General features: G+C 39.3%; 1 protein-coding gene across 1 annotated transcript in view; it reads left to right on the top strand.

Annotated features, from left to right (window-relative positions):
• Pdhx (pyruvate dehydrogenase complex component X) overlaps positions 1-17,610 on the top strand; it is a 65,871-nt gene extending 48,261 nt beyond the window's left edge. The window contains exons 6-11 of the mRNA XM_006983631.4: positions 2,105-2,279; positions 3,824-3,971; positions 7,329-7,387; positions 9,161-9,319; positions 14,048-14,112; positions 16,472-17,610. Of these exons, the coding sequence (XP_006983693.2) occupies positions 2,105-2,279; positions 3,824-3,971; positions 7,329-7,387; positions 9,161-9,319; positions 14,048-14,112; positions 16,472-16,730 (865 nt within the window). The 3' untranslated portion in view covers positions 16,731-17,610. The remainder of the gene's footprint in view (positions 1-2,104; positions 2,280-3,823; positions 3,972-7,328; positions 7,388-9,160; positions 9,320-14,047; positions 14,113-16,471) is intronic.
• Positions 17,611-19,139: the final 1,529 nt, after the last annotated feature.

The raw sequence follows: 19,139 nt of genomic DNA, 5'->3' as shown, positions 1-19,139 counted from the left end.
TCATTGACCTTGACACAGTTTGAGATTGGGTTGTAAAAATTGATTTCCAAGTAGAAGTAAACTGGTTAAAAGCCTTAAAGGTCCACAGATCAGTCCTGGGGACACTTGTCCCCTCACTCCCTCTGCCACTCTGTCCCCGGGTTGTAAGAAGCAGTACTGTCACCAGCTCTTCCTCTGTGACTGTGTCTGGTGAGTTAGGGCCTTGTCCGAAGGTCCTACTGGTAGTTTTAGATTAGGCATATCCCAATTCCTTGTTTAATCCCAGAAGTCTACTCATTGTGGATTAATACCTTGCTAGTCTGTTCTTAGGAGACAGCTCTGCTTTCACTTGATTTCATTTGCATAGCATGTCCACTGCCTTTAGAGAGGTAGAAGACACACACAGGCTTTGCAGCTCGCTCTGAACCTGGGCCTACCCAGTGCTCCCAAGCCTGGCTGTACTCAGCTGCCTACCTCTTTGCCTTGCTCACTACATTTCTATTCTGGTCTTCTGTCTCTTCAAAAGCTCATCTTGGAAGTCACATAGACACCCTTCTCCCAGCCCTTTAACCTGCCCACCTACACCATCCTGCAAAGGTCCGATCTGCCCAGGCCTCCCCCAGCTGTCTGTTTCAAAATAACCCGTCTTCTCACTCACTGCTTGTCTCATTACTCTGCTTTATTCCTTCTTAAGGCTGCGTTACCATTGCTGTGATTTGTTCATGGGACTGATGGATAACTCCTCTGGAGAATGAAGCTTGGTGGGAAGAGTCTTGTCTAACGACATTTTCTCCCAGCACCTGGAATGAGTGGGCACTTGAGACAGACTGAGTTAGATACTGAGTTTAACTGTTTTGAGTCCACGTGTGTCTAAATGAGGAGTAGTACCTTGCCCACCTGGCTGATGTGAGTGGCATAACATAAGCGACACATGTGACACTTGGAGGACTCGCCTTTCTCCTCCTCCCCCACTCTTTCAGGGTTAGGAATCCAGCATGATGTAGCAGTTCAATTGCTTTGTCAGTTGGAGCTCTCATCTAAAATATCCCAGGAACACCTGCACAGAAACACCTGCACGGGGACTGGGGCCCCCACAGTCTACTGGGCCCTCCTCTGTCAATTAACAATCAAGACAGTCCCCCCCACAGACATGCCCACGGGCCAGTCCAACCTGGGCAGTCCTTTAATTAAGACTTCCTTCTCAGATGACTAGGCTGTGTCAAGTTGACTGCTAACTATAACCTAGCAAACTGAACTCAGGACTTCACATATATTATAGTCTTAATTTTATCCCTTTGTAAACAAATGTGCCTTTATTTTACAAAGTAGTCCAAAAGACAGGTCTGTAAGTAGCTTATTTTTTTTATTCTAAGTGATAATAATTTCGGAAGTATTCTAATGAAAACCATTGGCATTATGAACTTGGCACTTTCTGATGCCATGTGACAGTTATCTCATGAACATAAAGTAAAATATGTTTTAATTACTGCATTGCTCATCTAATTAGTGACACTTGTTTTCCAATAAAAGACAAGTTTACTTTTTAATACAGATTACTACCTTTACGCAATACTGAGGGATTATGTACACTCTAGGATCAAATAGATTGACCTGTCACAGAATTCTACGTATTATGCTACCATAAGATGCTAAGTTAAGCAAGAGGGTTTTTGGGGGGAAATAATTATCTCAGATATGTCCAATGAGTTCTAATTATTATAAATTCAAATTATTAATTGGGTTTTGAAGATGTATGACTACCCATTGGATACCTACTAAGAATCAGAAGACCATCTAGGCCAGTGGTTCTCAGCCTTCCTAACACTTTGACCCTTTAATACAGTCCTCATGTTGTGGTGACCTCCCCCCAACCATAAAATAATTTTGTTGCTATTTCATAACTGTAATTTTGCTACTGTTATGAATCGTAATGTAAATATCTGATGTGCAGCCTCAAAGGAGTCGCAGCCTGCAGGTTGAGAACTCCTGGTTTAGGGAAAGACTGGCTTAGATTTTGGAGTATTTGTTTTTAGTGTTTATCTTCCTTTCACACCTCAGAACTGTTTTCTCAGACTGCCTCTATTCCTTCTTGTTTCATGGTTATCCAATTTCCTCTCATTTCCAGAGATGCACTCAAATTAGTTGAGCTGAAACAGATGGGCAAGATTCCCGAGTCCAGACCAGCCGCAGCTCCTCCGCCCACTCTCTCAGCATCTGCGCCTCCTCAGGCCACAGCTGGGCCATCTTACCCTCGGCCAATGATCCCACCAGTATCCATCCCTGGGCAACCTAATGCAGCGGTGAGGTCTTCTCAGTAAGATTCTGTTGTTTAGATACATTAGAAAGAAAATAAAAACGGGTACTGTGTGCTTATAAGTACTTTTTATCAATGCATTTAAACAGTAGCTTAAAGTTGTAAACATAGAGAGTACCCCAAATGGTTTTCTTGTAGATTTCGTGGCACAAACAGAATTGTTTGTATGGCACTGTCTCCCAAGTAGAACTGTGATTCCGTTCCATTTTACCATGAATTGTAACCCCTCAGTACAGTACTTGTGTGCTATAACCATGGCATTTTTTCTTGGATATAAGACTAATTTGCAGCTCCTGTTTATGGGCATATTTGTTTTTTGTTGAGGGAATGAAGAACTATTTAGAATTACCGTACAACAGAGTCCACTTTCCTCCTCAGAGACAAGAAGTGTCAAGATTGTTTTTCTTCTGTTTATCCCATTTTTCTTCTCTGTCCCTTTAAAATCAGGGACGTAAATGCACACTGCTCCCACTGACAAAGAAGATTGTTCATTATCATACTTGGCAAGAACAGAGGACTGAGTTTCATGGGCAACATTTTTTATGCATATTAACATTGTACTGTCTGTACAAAAATATGGTGGTGTCAGATTTTCCTTAAAGTGGCTGTAGTAGGTTATTCAAGGTAGGAAGGTAAGTCTTTAAGATGCTCACAGAATATAGAGACCATGTGTTCTATGTGATCAGAACACGTTGCTAACAGAAAGTGTCCTTAAAATATCATTTGTAAAAGGAAAAATAAATTATTGTTTTTTTATTATCTTTTGGTGGCTATAATTCCATTTTAGAATAGAATAAAGATGAGGAAGGGATTACACATAACTGGACGCCCATGCCTTTACAAGAAAATTTATATTGAAATTACAGGAAGATTTATTATCTCATTTATATTTTATATTTTGAATTCCTAGGAAATAAGATACTCATTATTATTTTTAAATCACAAAAATGCATGTTCTATGACTGATTATCCATTATGTAGTGTGTTGCCTTTTTCTGCAATATGCCATTTTTATAAGATTTGCCTATAGTCAGTATTTGTAAAAAAAAATTGTCTACAGACTGTCTGGATGGATAGGTAGATATTTCTTTCTGTATTCTCTCATACTCAACATACCTGTGCATATGTGCACATATACGCATTGTATATATGTATATAGTGATTGTGTTCCTCCCATACTCAACATATTTGTTCATTTGTGTGTACACATGGTACATATGTACATGGTGATGATGGATTGGTTTATTTCTAGCTATCTTAAACATGGTAATACAAGATGTCTTATTCATAACTGAAATTTAAATTTTGCTATGTTTTGTTGCTATTTTAGTTGTATAAACTCAAGCCAAATACTTAGATTTCTTATATTCCCCCTTTATATAAAGAAATTTAATAGTACTTTCCTTAAATTAATCTTTTGTATCATAAATTATTAGGTTTCTAGGATTTCAGATAGGTAGTTGTTTTATTTTTTTTTCTTTCATTCTACTTATGTTTTGGTGGAGAAATTGCCTTTTTTTTTAATTGCAGGGCACATTCACTGAAATTCCTGCCAGCAATATTCGAAGAGTTATTGCCAAGAGGTTAACTGAATCAAAAAGTACTGTGCCTCATGCCTATGCTACTGCTGACTGTGACCTTGGCGCAGTTTTAAAAGTTAGACGAGATCTGGTCAAAGGTTAGTAAAGTTGAGTTGACTTAACGCAGAATGCAGGGTAATCTGATGATAATCAAGTCCTTATAAAATGCACCTTGTGTATCTTTTAATCATTCCATAACCCAATTTCACTGGCTTATTTAGCACAGAGATGAGGGGGAGCAATGTTTTCTCCTGCATGAAATAGATTGGGTGCATAATATTGAATTAGTCACAGATTATTACTCTGCACAATAAGGATTTCTGTTCTTCCATGCTTCCATTCCACAATCTCCTTGGTGATGTTTCCTTCCTGTTCAGTTCACACGCATCCTACACTCTGCCACACTCAGAGCCCTGCCAGTGCTAATACTTACTGGCCAGTGGTTGTTTTCATAAGTAAAAATAAGCTTAATATTTTTGTCTCCCTTGAGTTACTTTTTGTAAGGACAGTTGAATGACTTGCTTGCTCAAGCTAAATGCTTGTCTTAATTTTGAATACCTTTTGATAATACTAACTGAACAAACAAAGATCTTAATAAAATCCTTAACTGATCTAAGAATGCCGATTTAAGAGTGCCATAGGTGGTAAGTTTTAGACTTCACGTAGGTGCTACCCTTCTTTATGAAATTTTTAATTGTATTTTCAAAACATGTTTTCCGATATTAAATTGAACTATCTCTAAGCACATTTCAAAATAAAGTTTCAGAGAGGTGTGGATTGTTAGCATGAAGATTTTATTTCAACCTTCCCAGACCATTTGCTTTTTTTCTCCTTATTCCACTGGCTAAGGTTTTTGGTACCATAACAAAGGTCAGTCATATAGGCATTTATTCTTTATATGTTCCTGTGTTTGGGGTGGGGAGAAGCATTCAGTCTTCAACATTTACAGTAAGTTTTTATAGATCGTTTTCAGGTTGAGGAAATTCCCATTCTCTGTATTCTGAGAATTTTAAGCATGAGTGGATGCCGAACTTTTGTCAAAAAGTTTTTGGTCATCTTTTGAGAGAACTTTTCCCTTTTGGTTAAGATGCCAAACTACATTGGTTGAACTTCAGCTGTTGAATCAACCCAATATCCCCCACCCAAAGCTTCTTCATGTACTGTTTGATCTTATTAATGTTTTGTTAAGAGTCTTTACATCGGCTGGGTGTTAGTGGCACTCAGGAGGCTGGGACAAGTCCAAGATAGTCTGTCTATGTATAATTATATTAATATTTGTTAAATAATTACACACATGCCCATAAGAAATACTGCCCTTCCGCTTTTCTTTCTTTGGGCTTGTTTGTGTTCCCAAGGTTTGTCTTCAGCTCATGTAGAAAAGTTGGAAAATGTTTCTTCCTCCTTTACTTTATGAAAGTGTTTGGTAGAATGGGATTCTCTTTTTAATGTTGATAGAATTTAAGAGTGAAACTGTGTACATCTGGAATTTTAATTGGTAATTTAAATTAGGGTTTGTTTGGGGTTTTTGTTGCTTTGTTTATTTGGTACTTTTAGGTAAGTTCTTTTTGCAACCCATGGAGATTCATGATCGTCCTATCCCTAGCTCTCCAACACTAGGTTATAGGTGAACATTACCAAGTTCAGTTTCTTAACCGTGTGTTTAGTAACTATCAGCAGTACTTGAAATTTCCCATAGTAAGAAACTGAAACTGAGAATAGTTGACCTTTGCACACATTGGATCTGAGAAGCCTATAGCTTTGGAGATAGAAGCATCTTATGTGAAGCTAGATATACAGTCCATAAGTCATGTTTCTGAACATGAAAGTTAGAAATGGAATGGGGGGGCGGTATCATCATATGAGGACATCAGAACCATGGAACTGGAAGTTCCTATCTGGGACATAAGAACATTGAGATGAGGGACTAAGAGGAAATGAGTAGTCAAGAGGAGAAAACCAGGAGAATCTGAGCAGCCAGGGAAACCAGTACGTGCAGGTGCTGAAGGTGAAGAAAGTGATAATGTGCTGCAGTACAATGAGGACCGAATTCTAGGTGAGGGCTGTGGGCTTAGGTGGTGTCATTGGCTGGGGCTTCTGGCTGTAGGAATCTGGATTGTCACTGTATGCCTGTGAGCAGCTGACGGGGCTAGGTGAGGTCAACAGAATGAGTTCCTAATATGACTGCCATATTTTTGAATTTGTATAAACCAAATCTTTAGCCTGTGGTTATCCTTATGTCTCCAAATACTGGCAATACACTTAGATTTCTACTCCTAGAGGAGATTTTTAACAAACCAAACAGAATGTCTATATATTTCTGGATATGTGACTAGAAGACTGCTGTGCGGCGGATGCTTACTGCATGGTTTTACGGTGTGAGGGCTGGTGCAGTTTGTCTAAGCTCTGTTTCAAATCTCCCAAATACTTTTGTAGTGAGCTGTTGTTCGCATAGAATTCCATGATGGCGCAGTAACAGGATACATGTTTCTTGCCATATATTCACTACATCTTGACCATGAAGTCTTTCTACAAATTCTTGAAAGAAAGGGGTGTGCTTTACCTCTCAGGTGCCATCATACCCATTGTCAGTAGCAAAGGGAAAAGTCAAACATTTGGTTCTTATCAGTGACATGGGAAGGGAGAGGACCCAGCTTTGTCCTTAAATTATTATGTATACTGCAAGGAAATTTGGCCACATGGATTTACCATAAATTCACAGAGATCCTCAGCATTTGCACTAGGACCAGTGCCAGCATCACTTCATCTTTGGCAGTTGCTGTATCCTATGACATTGAGTTAAAAAGCAGCTCCCATTTAAGCCCCTGTTTAATGCTTAAAGGAGCTTGTCTTAAATTCTTTTTGTCATACACTTTGTTAGTAAAAAAGGAAATGTTAAACGCCCTTTATAAATACAATCATCTATTTAATGTGCTTACATACACTGATCTTCTAATATTATCAATATATTATAAAATGTGCATAGAATAAAGACATTTGAAAATGAGAAAAACCTCTGCACAGGTACAGAGATTGTTTGCCCTTAAGTGGCGTGCTAGTTGGGCCTTTTACTTGATTGTAGTTGCAACGTGTTCTTCAAGTTCTTGTGCATGATTTCTGAATAACTTCACAAAATGGTAATCAAGGCTTAGAGGTGAACATTTTGATGGGGAAGAATATTGAAAATAGAATGCAAGGTCCTGAGCCTAGTAAGCACAGTTTTCTGCTAAGCTGTACCTCCACCCCTAGAAGTGAGCTTTTGTATCTGTGACTTAAACTGTGTGTAAGACTTTGTGTAATCCACATTTTGCTAAAGCAAGGAAACCTGTTTCTCAAAGCAAATACAGATCTGGTATATTTTCATCACTGTGTGCCAGACATGTCCGTAATCTACAAGTTTGAAATCATAAGAGTCAGTGTTACAAATACCGATTTGAATATGCTAATTTTTCTTTCAGATGACATTAAAGTCTCAGTGAATGACTTTATCATCAGAGCAGCAGCTGTTACTCTTAAAGTAAGTGGCCACAGCAAACTAACTGTGGCTTCTAAATGTCTCTTGGCTTAGAGTTTGTGTAATTTTATTGCTAAAAAATCCTGTTGTTTAATTTTGTTTGCTTTACAGGTAAAGACACTGCGAATCAAAAGGACTCCCAAAGTAATTATAGCAGAATAAAGACGATTTATTCAGTAAATGTTAATTTGTCCCCTGTTGTACGAAGTGCAGAGTAAGTCTGAGCAGTGACCATGAGTGACAGCGTAAACACAGGCCTTCATGGTTTGTTTCTGCAGTTGTTACTTTACAGAGTTCTGCTCTGGTTTAAGTCTGATTACCCAGGGCCTTGCCCATGCATGCAGGTGCTCTCCTCTGCGCTGTCTTGTCACTCCAGCCCTGTCAGGACTTTATGAAGTGAATTCTGGCCCTTTTCTTATCCTTACCTATACTCATTTCAGGTCATTAGAGGGGCTTTTATTTTTAGAGTTTTATGGAATTCACCAGTAAAAATCACCAAAATCGAGTTGGTTTTAATGAGACCTTGGTGCTTTCTCACTTACCTTCATAGTTATTGCTTGCCTGATTTTCAGCCTTCTCTTCATTTTTGAAGTGTGTGTTTTCCCAGAAAGTTGCCCACCTTGTGCAGTTTCCCAACCATGTTAGTCTGGAGCCTCTGACTGCTCTGATTCTTCAGTGTTGATGTTGTCTGAGATGTTCTTAAACGCCCTTACTTGTGTTGTTGCAGACTTGTGTTCCCATTTACTTTGTTTTATTATGTGTGCCTTCCCTTTCTTAGGTCTGTGTTAGAAAACTTGAGTGTGGAATTCATTTTAATAATTTGTAAAAAAGGTTAAGATTATGAATATTGTTTTGAATCCAATTTAGAATCTCTGATCTTCTACAAGAGCAGTATAAGCTCTCAACCCGATCCGTCTCTCTGGCCCCTCGTTTTTTGTAGTTTGATCTGTTGAGGGATTAGGATGTTGTTTTTCACTATTTTAACATTGTGGCATTGTTGTGAATGGACAATACAGAGAAGGTCTCAGCATGATTGACATACAGTGTAAAGGAAGAAAATGAGCATCTACATAGAGTGAGAAAGTCATCCTAGCAGAGTGGCACGATCGCAGTGAGACAGGCAGAGTGGAGGCAGACTGCTCTTCTGTTGGTAGATGACACCCTGGACTCATGGGCCTTACTCTGCAGAAAGCAGAGAATTCCTGAGAAGAGAAGCTGCCTTTTGATTTCTGTATTCAGCACCATTTTCATCCTGTGATACTTGGTAATATCAATACACACCTGCCAGGCATCTAGTCATTTTATATATTCTTTTCATCCTTCAGAGTAGTTCTCTTTATGTTAAATCTGTACCTGTGCATCTGTAATGTCTATCTCCTGTTTGTGATGCTCAGGAAATTGCTTTTAAATAGAGGACTCACTACTTTTAATATGTATTACAGACTTGTGCTAAAAAGACAAATTTTCATGACAAAGGAAAGTAGTTGAATATTACTACTGTTTTCTGCCGCATTGTCTCCCTCAAGGTCATATTGGTCATGTAGTTTAAAGCATGTATATCATCAGAATTGTCTCAGTCATACTGCCAAAAAGTGTTTGTTCTTCCCAAACATGAACAGTAATCAATGGTGATCCAAGCCGTTTTTTCCAAACCGAAGTTTTATGTCTTTCCTTCTGTCCAGCTGTAGTCACATGTGCAATAATGTAAGTCATATTTCTCTGACCACCTTAATCCCAAACTGCTTCCTTCATAGCATGTTTTCTTTCTACTTGCAGCAAATGCCTGGGGTTAATGTCAGCTGGGATGGAGAAGGCCCAAAGCAGCTGCCCTCTGTTGACATTTCCGTGGCTGTGGCAACCGATAAAGGTTTAATTACACCAATCATAAAGGATGCAGCTGCTAAGGGTGTACAGGAGATCGCGGACTCTGTAAAGGTGTGTGTCCAGAAGACCATGCTCTCAGACTGTTGACTGTACTTCCGTCTTCGCACCTGCTGAGAGCCTTTTGTTAAATGTGTCTCTATGTCAGGGGAGGCTATGTCCATGTGTGAGTACAGGTGTCCTCAGGCCAGGTGTCCAGATGCCCTTGGGGCTGGAGTTGTAGGCAGTTGTGACTGTGGGTGTTTGGCAATGAATCCTAGTCTGCTGCAAGAGCAGTGCACACTGCTAACCGTGGAGCCACGTCTCAGCCTCCTTCCGGGATTCTTGACGTGATCAGATTGCACTGTGGCTTTTGTGGGGAGGAGTGGTGATCTCAAGTGTTTCTCTTACACATTTAGGTTTTTAGTTTTTGTCAAGGTGTTACCTATTTTAGGAAATTTAACATTTAAAAATTCGAAAAGTAATATATAGCTGAATTAGAGGTCAGCTTCATTCATGTTCTGGACAAAACCTTAACTTTTCAAAGTCCAAAATTAAATCTTAAAGATTGTCTTAGTTGGGATTTCTACTGCTGTGACAAAACACTGAGCAAAAAGCAAGTTGGGGAGGAAAGCGTTTATTTGACTTGCATTTCCACCGCGCTGTTCATCCCTGAAGGAAGTAAGGATCCTGGAAGCAGGAGCTGATGTAGAAGCCATGCGGGAGTGCTGCTTACTGGCTTGCTCAGGCTGCTTTCTTACAGAACCCGGGACCACCAACCCAGGGATGGCACCGCCCACAATGGGCCCCTCCCATCAATCACTAATTAAGAAAATGCCTTAGAGCCAGGTTTTATGGAGACATTTTCTCAGTTAAGGTTTCCTCCTTTTAGATTATTGTACTTTGTGTGTCAAGTTAACATAGACTAGCCAGCACAACAGTGTTATTTCAGGTCGATTTTAAAGTTGTAAATAAGACCACTGAAACCAAAGCAAAGATACTTTAGTTTTTCTTGCATCTCTTGAAAAGCAATTTTTAAAGTTCAATACGAAGGACTTTTTGTCACTAAAGCATACCACATTCCAAAGTAGAGAGGCATTCAGGTCAACTCTGACAGCCACGGTAATTTCCAAGGGTGTTTCTTGGCAGAAGTATCATGGGTCTTGAAGCGTTCACATTGAAACTTTGATACTCATTTGATTGATTGTTTTCATTTTTCCTATAGCAAGGATGTATTTTATACTGATTGGTAGAATAGGTTATGTAATAGATAAAAGGCAGAAGATAAGACTTCCTTGGGGAGCTCACGATTCTATTTGCCCAAAGTAAACATTGCAAGTTGGTCTGTTTTCAAACATAAAGCTATAAAAAATTATCTTACTTAGAGTTTTAGAATTATACATAAAGATGAATTTTAGTGGGTCTAACATTTTTAGTTCTTCTTCTTTGAAAAGATTTGCAACATATATCTATATGAATTAAAATATAACTATATTTCTTAATTGAAAGGTTGTACTAGTTAGGTCAGTTCAAAAGTCAAAGTTAATAGACTGATTTTTCTGGGATATAACATAAGTTGTTTCTTATTGTCCACAAGGGATACATTCCAAGGCCCCCTCATAGATGCCCCAAACCAGTCTACATGTACTTTTCCCTGTACATGCAGACCTGTGCCAAACTTAATTTATGAATAGGGCACAGTATGGGGTTAATAATAACACTAAAGTAGAACAGTTATAATGGTATCATGTAATAAAATTGCCAGCATCATTACTCTTGCCCGTTGGAAACATTTTTAAGTACAATATGAATTAGGTGAACATGAACACTGTAGTGATCACTCTGGTGATGCCAGGAGACTTGACCTGGTGGAGAGAGCTGCTCAAGTGTCATCTGGGCAGGCAGTGTATATACACGCATGAGGACGCTGGACCAGAGAGGCCGTGCATGCGTTGTTTAGCTCCATTCTCTCAGCATGCTACTCAGAACAGCTTGTAATATTAAAATTACTATTCATATCTAGAATTTTCCATTAAATATTTTCAGCCTGTGAGTTGACCACAGGGTAACTGAAAGTGCCACAAAGGGAAGCTACAGGCTCTGGGCAATCCTGTTCATGAACTTTATTTATCAAGGATTTTTAGCACTATTGAGAAACATGTACTTCAGTGTTGTGAAGGTGAAATGAGATTAAGCATTGAAATAACATTTTTAAAATGCTAGGTGAAAGTCACTGATCTGTAGAGTTGGAATTCCCCCGTCTTTATGTGTATTACACTTTAACTATTACAGGTTTCATTGGTTCTGAGCCATTTGGCAATTTTTACTACTATAATACCACATTATTAAAATAGCTATGCTAGCATTCTCTGGTCCTTGCATTTGAAAGAACCTTAGCTTAAGAGATGAGGAAGTAGTCCCAGCACCTTTCAGGTTTGCCGAGCACTGGCTGAAGAAGGCACAGCTGCTCCAGCCCAGGTCAGCATGCCACTCTTGATCTGATGGGAGCCAGGCACTAAACTAGGTGTTGTGCTTAATCTCATTAGTCATGATGACTCAGCTGCAGCTCTTCTGGTAATGAATGCACTTACTCGCCTGTGCTTTCATGTGGAATTTTGACTCCTTACCCTCCAGGGAAGGCAGGCAAGCCAAGTTCCAGTTTTGGAAGAATGTCACTTTACAGTTGCTATTTTGTTGCTCTTTATATGTGAAGATTTTATATTGTGTCTTGTTCAAAAATATAATGTTTGTGTTTGAACAGAAAAAACTTAGAATGATTTTAATTCTAGAAGTAAAATCATTTTGTGACTATGTAGACTAATATGACTATCTCTTAAGTGAATGCTTTGCAATATTGTTATAGAATTCTAAAGGTGTTTGTATAATTAACAGTGACAAGAATGACTGTAATAACAGCAGCTGGCATTCTGTGTGTCAGCTTTTTTTTTTTTTTTTTTTTTTTTTCCTTTTTGAAAGGGTTCTCTCTACTTAGGCCTGGCTGTCTGTCTTGGAACTCGTTTTATAGACCAGACTGGCCTTGAACTCACTGAGATCCACCTACTTCTGCCTTCTTCCCAAGTGTTAGGACTGAAGTTGTGTACCACAATGCTAGTCCTGTGTGTCAGCTTTTGTTGTAAGCTTTTCTTACATATTCTCTTCAGTTCTCTTTAAAGACATCCTATCAGGCACACAATAATAATTTCATGAGGTTGATAAACTGATAAGGAAAACTCTTAAATAATTTGTGTAAGCCCCTGTGCAGTTAAGTGGTGGATCTCTCACTCAGCCCTGTCTGTCAGCTGGACTCTAGAGTAGAGTTCTACCAACAGGCAAGCTTTACATTTTCCACCAAGTTGTTTGGCCATTGAACAGTTAGAGGCCATTGTTCCTCTAAATCAGTAATATTTTCTTAACAAACAAAGAAAACACATTCCATATTAAAGAGATAAACAGATGGAAATCCCTGAAGAATCAGCAGTTACCACACACACACACACACACACACACACACACACACACACACACACACACACGGCAGTAACTTGACGGCTACAAAAGAAAAGGAATGTAGCTATGCAGCTACAGTGTTCTGGCTGTTAGACCAATCATGTAGCTCAGGATAGAGATGCTGAGACAGAAAGTTCAGAACAGAGAGGCTTGAGTTACCAGTCATCCACCAAAGAAGCAGTAAAGGCTATGCAGGAATGTGCAATCAGAGCTCCGTGGCTCTTTGCCTGGGCAAGCAGGAGCCATCTTTTTGAGGGGTCCCTGGATCTTGGGCAGATTAGCCCAGGACTCATGCTGGCAATGTACAGCTTCTCCTGGACCCTCGCTTGGCTGGCTCCCTCTCACTGTTTGTATCAGTTCCAGTGCTACCTCCCAGGCCTTCTGTAGCATCCATGGCTTGTACATTTCCCTGTCCTGGGTTCTATGACCCCGTTGCCTCACTATTTCAAAGTAATGTGTTCATTTGTTGACCGTTCTTTGTTCTCTGCTATCTGATGTTAACTACCTTGTTCATCACCATAGATCCAGTTCTAGGAAAGTGCTTGGAATCCACTAGTTAGTTGTTCAATGAATTTGTATTTTTAATAAAACTTGCTGATAATCTTCCAAGGGCCTGTGTATCCCTATAACTCCATCTGTGGTCCTCTGGCTAAGTAAACCGGTGCTACTTACTCACTTCTTGACCCCAAGTCACCCCTAAGATGTCAGTGTGGGGTTAAAGGCAAGTTCCAGGCAAATTCAGATATGCAGAATACCATTACTACATCATTTGTATGTATTTTATAGAGAGTTACTATATTACATATATATTATAATGTAGTTAATATTACTATATATGTATATATATATATATATATATATATATATATATATATATATATATATATATATATATATATATTAGCAAACCCTAGGTCCTGTACTATGCTTATTTCTTCATTAAAAGGCAAAGGCAGGTTTATCCTTTTAATTGACAAGACATGTACATTATTAGAATTTCTCCAAAACTTAGGAGATTGACAAGAATGCCAACTTTCATATTTTTGTGGTACAAGAAAAAAGCTTTATAGGCAGCATATAAAGTGTTGTGTATAGAAGACGTGGGACCATTGCCCAGTGTTGGTACTTGAGAGCTTGAAAGCTTTTCAAGGAGCATTGTTGAGGTTTGACTTCTCCTATTGTCTGTGTGAACATCTACCACTTGCCATGAACCTGAGAGTAGACCCTGTACAAATATTTCCAGGGACACGATCACCTACAGCGTGACTTTGTTGTTGTGCTCTCTTCTTTTCTCAGGTTCTGTCAAAGAAGGCAAGAGATGGAAAATTGTTACCTGAGGAGTACCAAGGAGGCTCTTTTAGGTAAGATTCAAACTCTGAATTATCAGTAGCATCAAGCAAATAAAATAAGACTATTCAGTCCATGTTAGCCATTTTTGTGTCTTGTTTAAGACATTTTAAAAATATAGGCTCAACATCATACTTTAATTTAAATAGCAGGCATGTGAAAGTATTGCTCAGAATAGTTAGGCACAGCTAGAGGGACCTGTCGGTTGTGAAATAAACATTCTTTTTATTAGCTGTTAGCATCATAAAATGATGCTCAAGTTCTTCATCTTTTGTTTTTTAGTTACTTTATAAGCAAGGTAGAGTTATAAACCTCAGCTATTTCCTTTCTCGTGATTTATTATTATTATTATTATCATCTAAATAATGTACCTATGATAGTTTTTCATTACCAGCTCTACCTTTAAGTGTCACTAACATAAAATATACTGAATGCAGCCTGTATATTTTGTAATATGAAGAACTATGATACTACCCCCAAAAAAGATATAGAACACATCTTCAAATGCTGCTTTTTATTCTTCCTAATGTCATCTCTTTCTTTTTTTTTTTGCCGGGGGGTGGGGGGGGTGCAGTCTGACAAATTCTAAAAGTGCTATAATGGCTGTCATCCCTCTTTGAAAGGTAATGTCATTGTGAAAATGGTCATGGCTTCATTTTGCTGCTTTGTTATTATGTAACTACAAAGCACGTAAATAGCACTCCGTAGGAGCACGGTAATCTTTCCGTCTAGCCCTTTGCTGTTGTGTTGATGAGCGGTCCACCGTGACTGCTGTTTGAAGCGGTCGTTCCTTCACTGCTGTAGTGTGTGGTAGTCAGTGCAGCCATGTCGTTCTCGTTCCCATGGGTGTGAAAGTTCTTTCCAGACCATGCACATGCTTCCCGTTGTCCTAGGGTGCATAGTTTTGTTGTGTGGCCCTGAAAGTAGAATTCCTGGATTAAAAGCTTTGACAGATTCTGTCAAGGAGTTTTCCAAAATGGCTATTCAGATCTGCACTTCTCTTATCATTGCATGGAGTCCTAGTGCTCTGTGTTCTTGACAGCGTTTTAATGTTAGGCTTTAAATGTTGCCATTTCTTGGGGGTTTTTAGTGGTGCTTTTGGGGTCAGGAACATGCCAATGAATAGTAATGAACACTTTCTTATTCATCAGTTATTGGTTGCCTGGTAATTCATCAGATGAAGTCATTAAAGTCTTATATCTGCTTTTTAAAACCAATTTGTAGGACTTAGCACGTGCAGATGCACAGTCTCCGTAGGATGCATGTACAGGTCAGGTGGCTTCAGATCCTTCTTCCTTGCCCCTGGCTCTCTGGTGATGTTTAAAATTTGCCCATGTTTTGCATCATGGTTGGTGCCATTTGTCTCCTGTCAGGAACTTTGGTCTTTCCACTGAAGCTCCTTCAGGTTGTCGTTGGGAGGCATTGCCATTCTCTTTTCACGGGAAGCTAGATCACAGTCCGTCAGGAATTAGAGTTCCACGTGGGGTAAAGTAGGAGTCAAGGATCTTTCTTTCCCGTAAACACATGAGATCAACTCAAGATTGCATACTGAAAGCTTTCTCCCCATAGCACTGGGAAGGTGACTTGAGTATCCTGTTCAGCTTCCATGTCATGTTCTCATTGTTTGCCTGGCTTTTGCTCAGTTAGCATTAAAACACTACTGTCATATGCTTGGAAAGGAAGCCTTCCAGTTTTGTTTACACTCATGATTATCTTTTCTGGCTCCTCATAGCCCAACAAATTTTAGGGACCCTCTGTCATTTTTTCAGACAGATACGCAGCATATGCTTAGCTGAGATTTTGACTGGGGTTCTGCATTAAATTTGGCAATTCAACCAGTATTGGGTATTTCTGCATGCTTTGATTTCTTTCATTTGTTTTATTCTTTTCTCTGTAGAGGTCATAGATCTTCATTAAATCTACTACCCAATATGCTTTATTATTGTGGCATTATGCTAAGTGATACTATTTTCAAATTTCATAGTTAAATATTAATAACTTACATATAATATAATGAATGATATTGGCCTTTTGCCTGGCAACATAAATTCTCTTACTAATCTTGTTTCTGTGTTGAGTTTTAGCTCTTCTGTGTGGACCATCAGTGCAGCTGTAAATCCTAACAGCTGTATTCCTTCCGTCACTAGTCACACTTCACATTTCTTTTCCTTGCAGTATGTCACTGATTAGGACCTCCAGTTGAGTACTGACTGTTCGAGAATAATTATGATATTTGTGTGTCTGCTGGTGGACATACTCTTTGTCCTTAAGTAGCATGGTATAAGGCTGAGTAGCAAACTACAGGTATTTAATAAAGGACAAATATGTATTTGGGACCATATTACCTTCAGCGGTTTTTCTCCCCCTCTCCAGTATTTCCAACTTGGGGATGTTCGGCATTGATGAGTTCGCCGCTGTGATCAACCCTCCCCAGGCCTGTATTTTGGCAGTTGGGAGATTCCGACCAGTGCTGAAGCTCGCGGAGGATGAAGAGGGGAACCCCCAGCTGCGGCAGCACCAGCTTATAACTGTCACAATGTCAAGTGACAGCCGAGTGGTTGATGACGAACTGGCTACCAGGTTTCTTGAAAGTTTCAAAGCAAACCTAGAGAATCCCATGCGACTTGCGTAGCCTTCAAAGACCAGACGTTTACTGAGTAGTTGTTAACCAGATATGCAATTGATTGTGAGTATGGAGTAGATGAAATGCTTATTGCTTATTTATATAAGGCGAAAGCCTTGGCCTGAGCTGTGTTCCTTTTCCCTGTACATTTATTGTAGAAATGTGTGATGATAAGTTGTGACTAATAAAGAACATTTACTTAGTCAGATCCATTTTTAACTTCTGGTGCTGTACAGGAGGGTATTAAACTGATGTAAATCACATTCATGTTTGGTTCATTGAAATTTGGGGATAATTGTAAATGTATGATATTGTATAATTTAAAAAATAGATAGAACTCTACCTTAATCGTGTTGAAGTTACAAATGACCTTCAAAGAGATGTCCAGGCATATTGGGACCTCTTTTTTTTATAAGCAGTGCTCTTGATATACTGGAACAATTTAATATGTACAGTTAGTTTATTCTGGATTAGTAAATAAGGATTACATTTTATTAGGGGTTGTGACAACATTATTAAATTTTTGTGTATATAAGGCCTTAGCTATATATATTTCCAGTCTTCTTTTTCACTTCTATGACACTGTGAACTTTTAAAGAATAAAATAAAAATGAAGAAAGAGGAAGAAGAACAAGAGAGTTGTTTGTTCAGAGACCATACCTCATGGAAGTTAGGGGAGAGACTGGGTTTGCATTGTCACCTCGAGCATTTGAGAGACTGAAGAAGGAGGATAGCTCTGAATCCGGGCTAGCTGGGCTACAGTGGGACTCCATCTCACAGACAGTACTGGGAGAATTTTTTCCTTGAAAAGCTGCAGTTAATCTAAACTTCAGCAGTAAGCTCTTCCTGCTGACTTGGAATAAATGGAAATAAATTGTGTTCTCTCTTACTGCACATTGTAAGTTTGTATTGTTTTAAATACAAAATGTTGTTTGTTAAAGCATTGTAATCAACTTTGTATTGTACAGTCAGATGTGAGGAAATAAAAAAATTCTAGTCTACTTTAATATGACATGCAAAACAGAAAAGTAGCTGATAAGCTCAGCGTGGTGGTTCACACCTATAATCTTGAGAGACCAAAGCTGGAGGATTCCCATAAGTTCAAGGCTAGCCTGAACTACAGAGTGAGACCCTGTCTCAGAAGAGGCTAGAAGACCTAGGAAGCAGAACAGAGGGGAAATAGCCTTCTTTTATTCCGCCTGTTGAACCAAATTGTCCCTCATTATCATTAATGTTAGAACAGCTTCTCTCTGTTGGCAACTCTGGCAAGATAACAATATTTAAATTGGATGGTAATGAATGGTAATTTAATTCACCAGTCACAGAAAGGCTCTCCTTAGTGTCAGTTGACATAAATCCACCAGAAGAAAGACTATACAGTACAAGTTGTTTTAAGTGTGACATGATGAACTATAGCCCTAACAAAAGAACCTTCAAAAATAATTAGTGCCCCAGTATATCACTTGCTAAGAAAATACTTAATTCAGCTATTCAGTTTTAAGAAGCCATTTTAAAATGTACTCTTCAAAACTTTTCCCAAATTAACTTAAAATTATTACCAAATGCCGTTTTCAAAATAACCTTTATGAGTTGCATTACTTTCAAGGTTCGTTTGGCTGAAAGTCTTTAAATACCGTGTGGGTGTGGACATGTGCTCCCTGGTGTGTGTGTAGAAGATGGAGAACAACCTGGGGTGTGGGTTCTTGCTTTCCACCTTGTTTGATGCATGATCCCTTGTTCACTGCTGTGTACAGTGACATGCTGGCTCCTGGTAGTCTTCTTGTCTCTGTCTCCCGTCCCCCTGTGAGAACAGGGAGGGTTATTGTGTCCGGCTTTCACGTGGGTTCTGCGGAGCCAAAGCCAGGTCGTTAGGTTTGCAGTGCTTTCCTCTCTGAGCCCTCTCCTCAGCCCCCCTCTCTAAGTTTTACACCCGAGGACTAGAGCATGATCCAGCCATAGATAACCCTTTACGTGCACTCTGTCTTTTGTGGACGGATATCATTCTCAGTAGCGCCTCCATTTCCGGTAGATGCTAAGGACATTGGCCCCCGCCTAGCTTGCACAGAGGCACTGTTTCAACTGAAGCCATTTTAGTTCATGGGCGACACAACCTAGTTGCCTCCCATGGTTTGACCTCTTTAATAATTAGGCAATAATTGGCTCAGATGCTTGCCTCTTTTGATCAAAAATAATTTCTCTAATATCTCTGAAACGATTGGGCTCCTGTAAGGAAATTGTCATTTATGGAAAGAATCCTGTCTATCGCAGCATGAGATCAAAGGATGACCTTGATATGAGGGAATGTGTACATGGTCTGAGCTGTGTGTGCATCAGCAGTCCCCTCCCATACCACACTCCTGTTGATAGCAGGCAGATATACTGAGGGGCAAAAAAATGAAGGTGTGTACCTTGTCACTT

Source organism: Peromyscus maniculatus, chromosome 4 (genome assembly GCF_049852395.1).
Source record: "Peromyscus maniculatus bairdii isolate BWxNUB_F1_BW_parent chromosome 4, HU_Pman_BW_mat_3.1, whole genome shotgun sequence".
NCBI lineage: Eukaryota > Metazoa > Chordata > Mammalia > Rodentia > Cricetidae > Peromyscus > Peromyscus maniculatus.
This window is presented reverse-complemented; position numbering and strand designations above follow the sequence as displayed.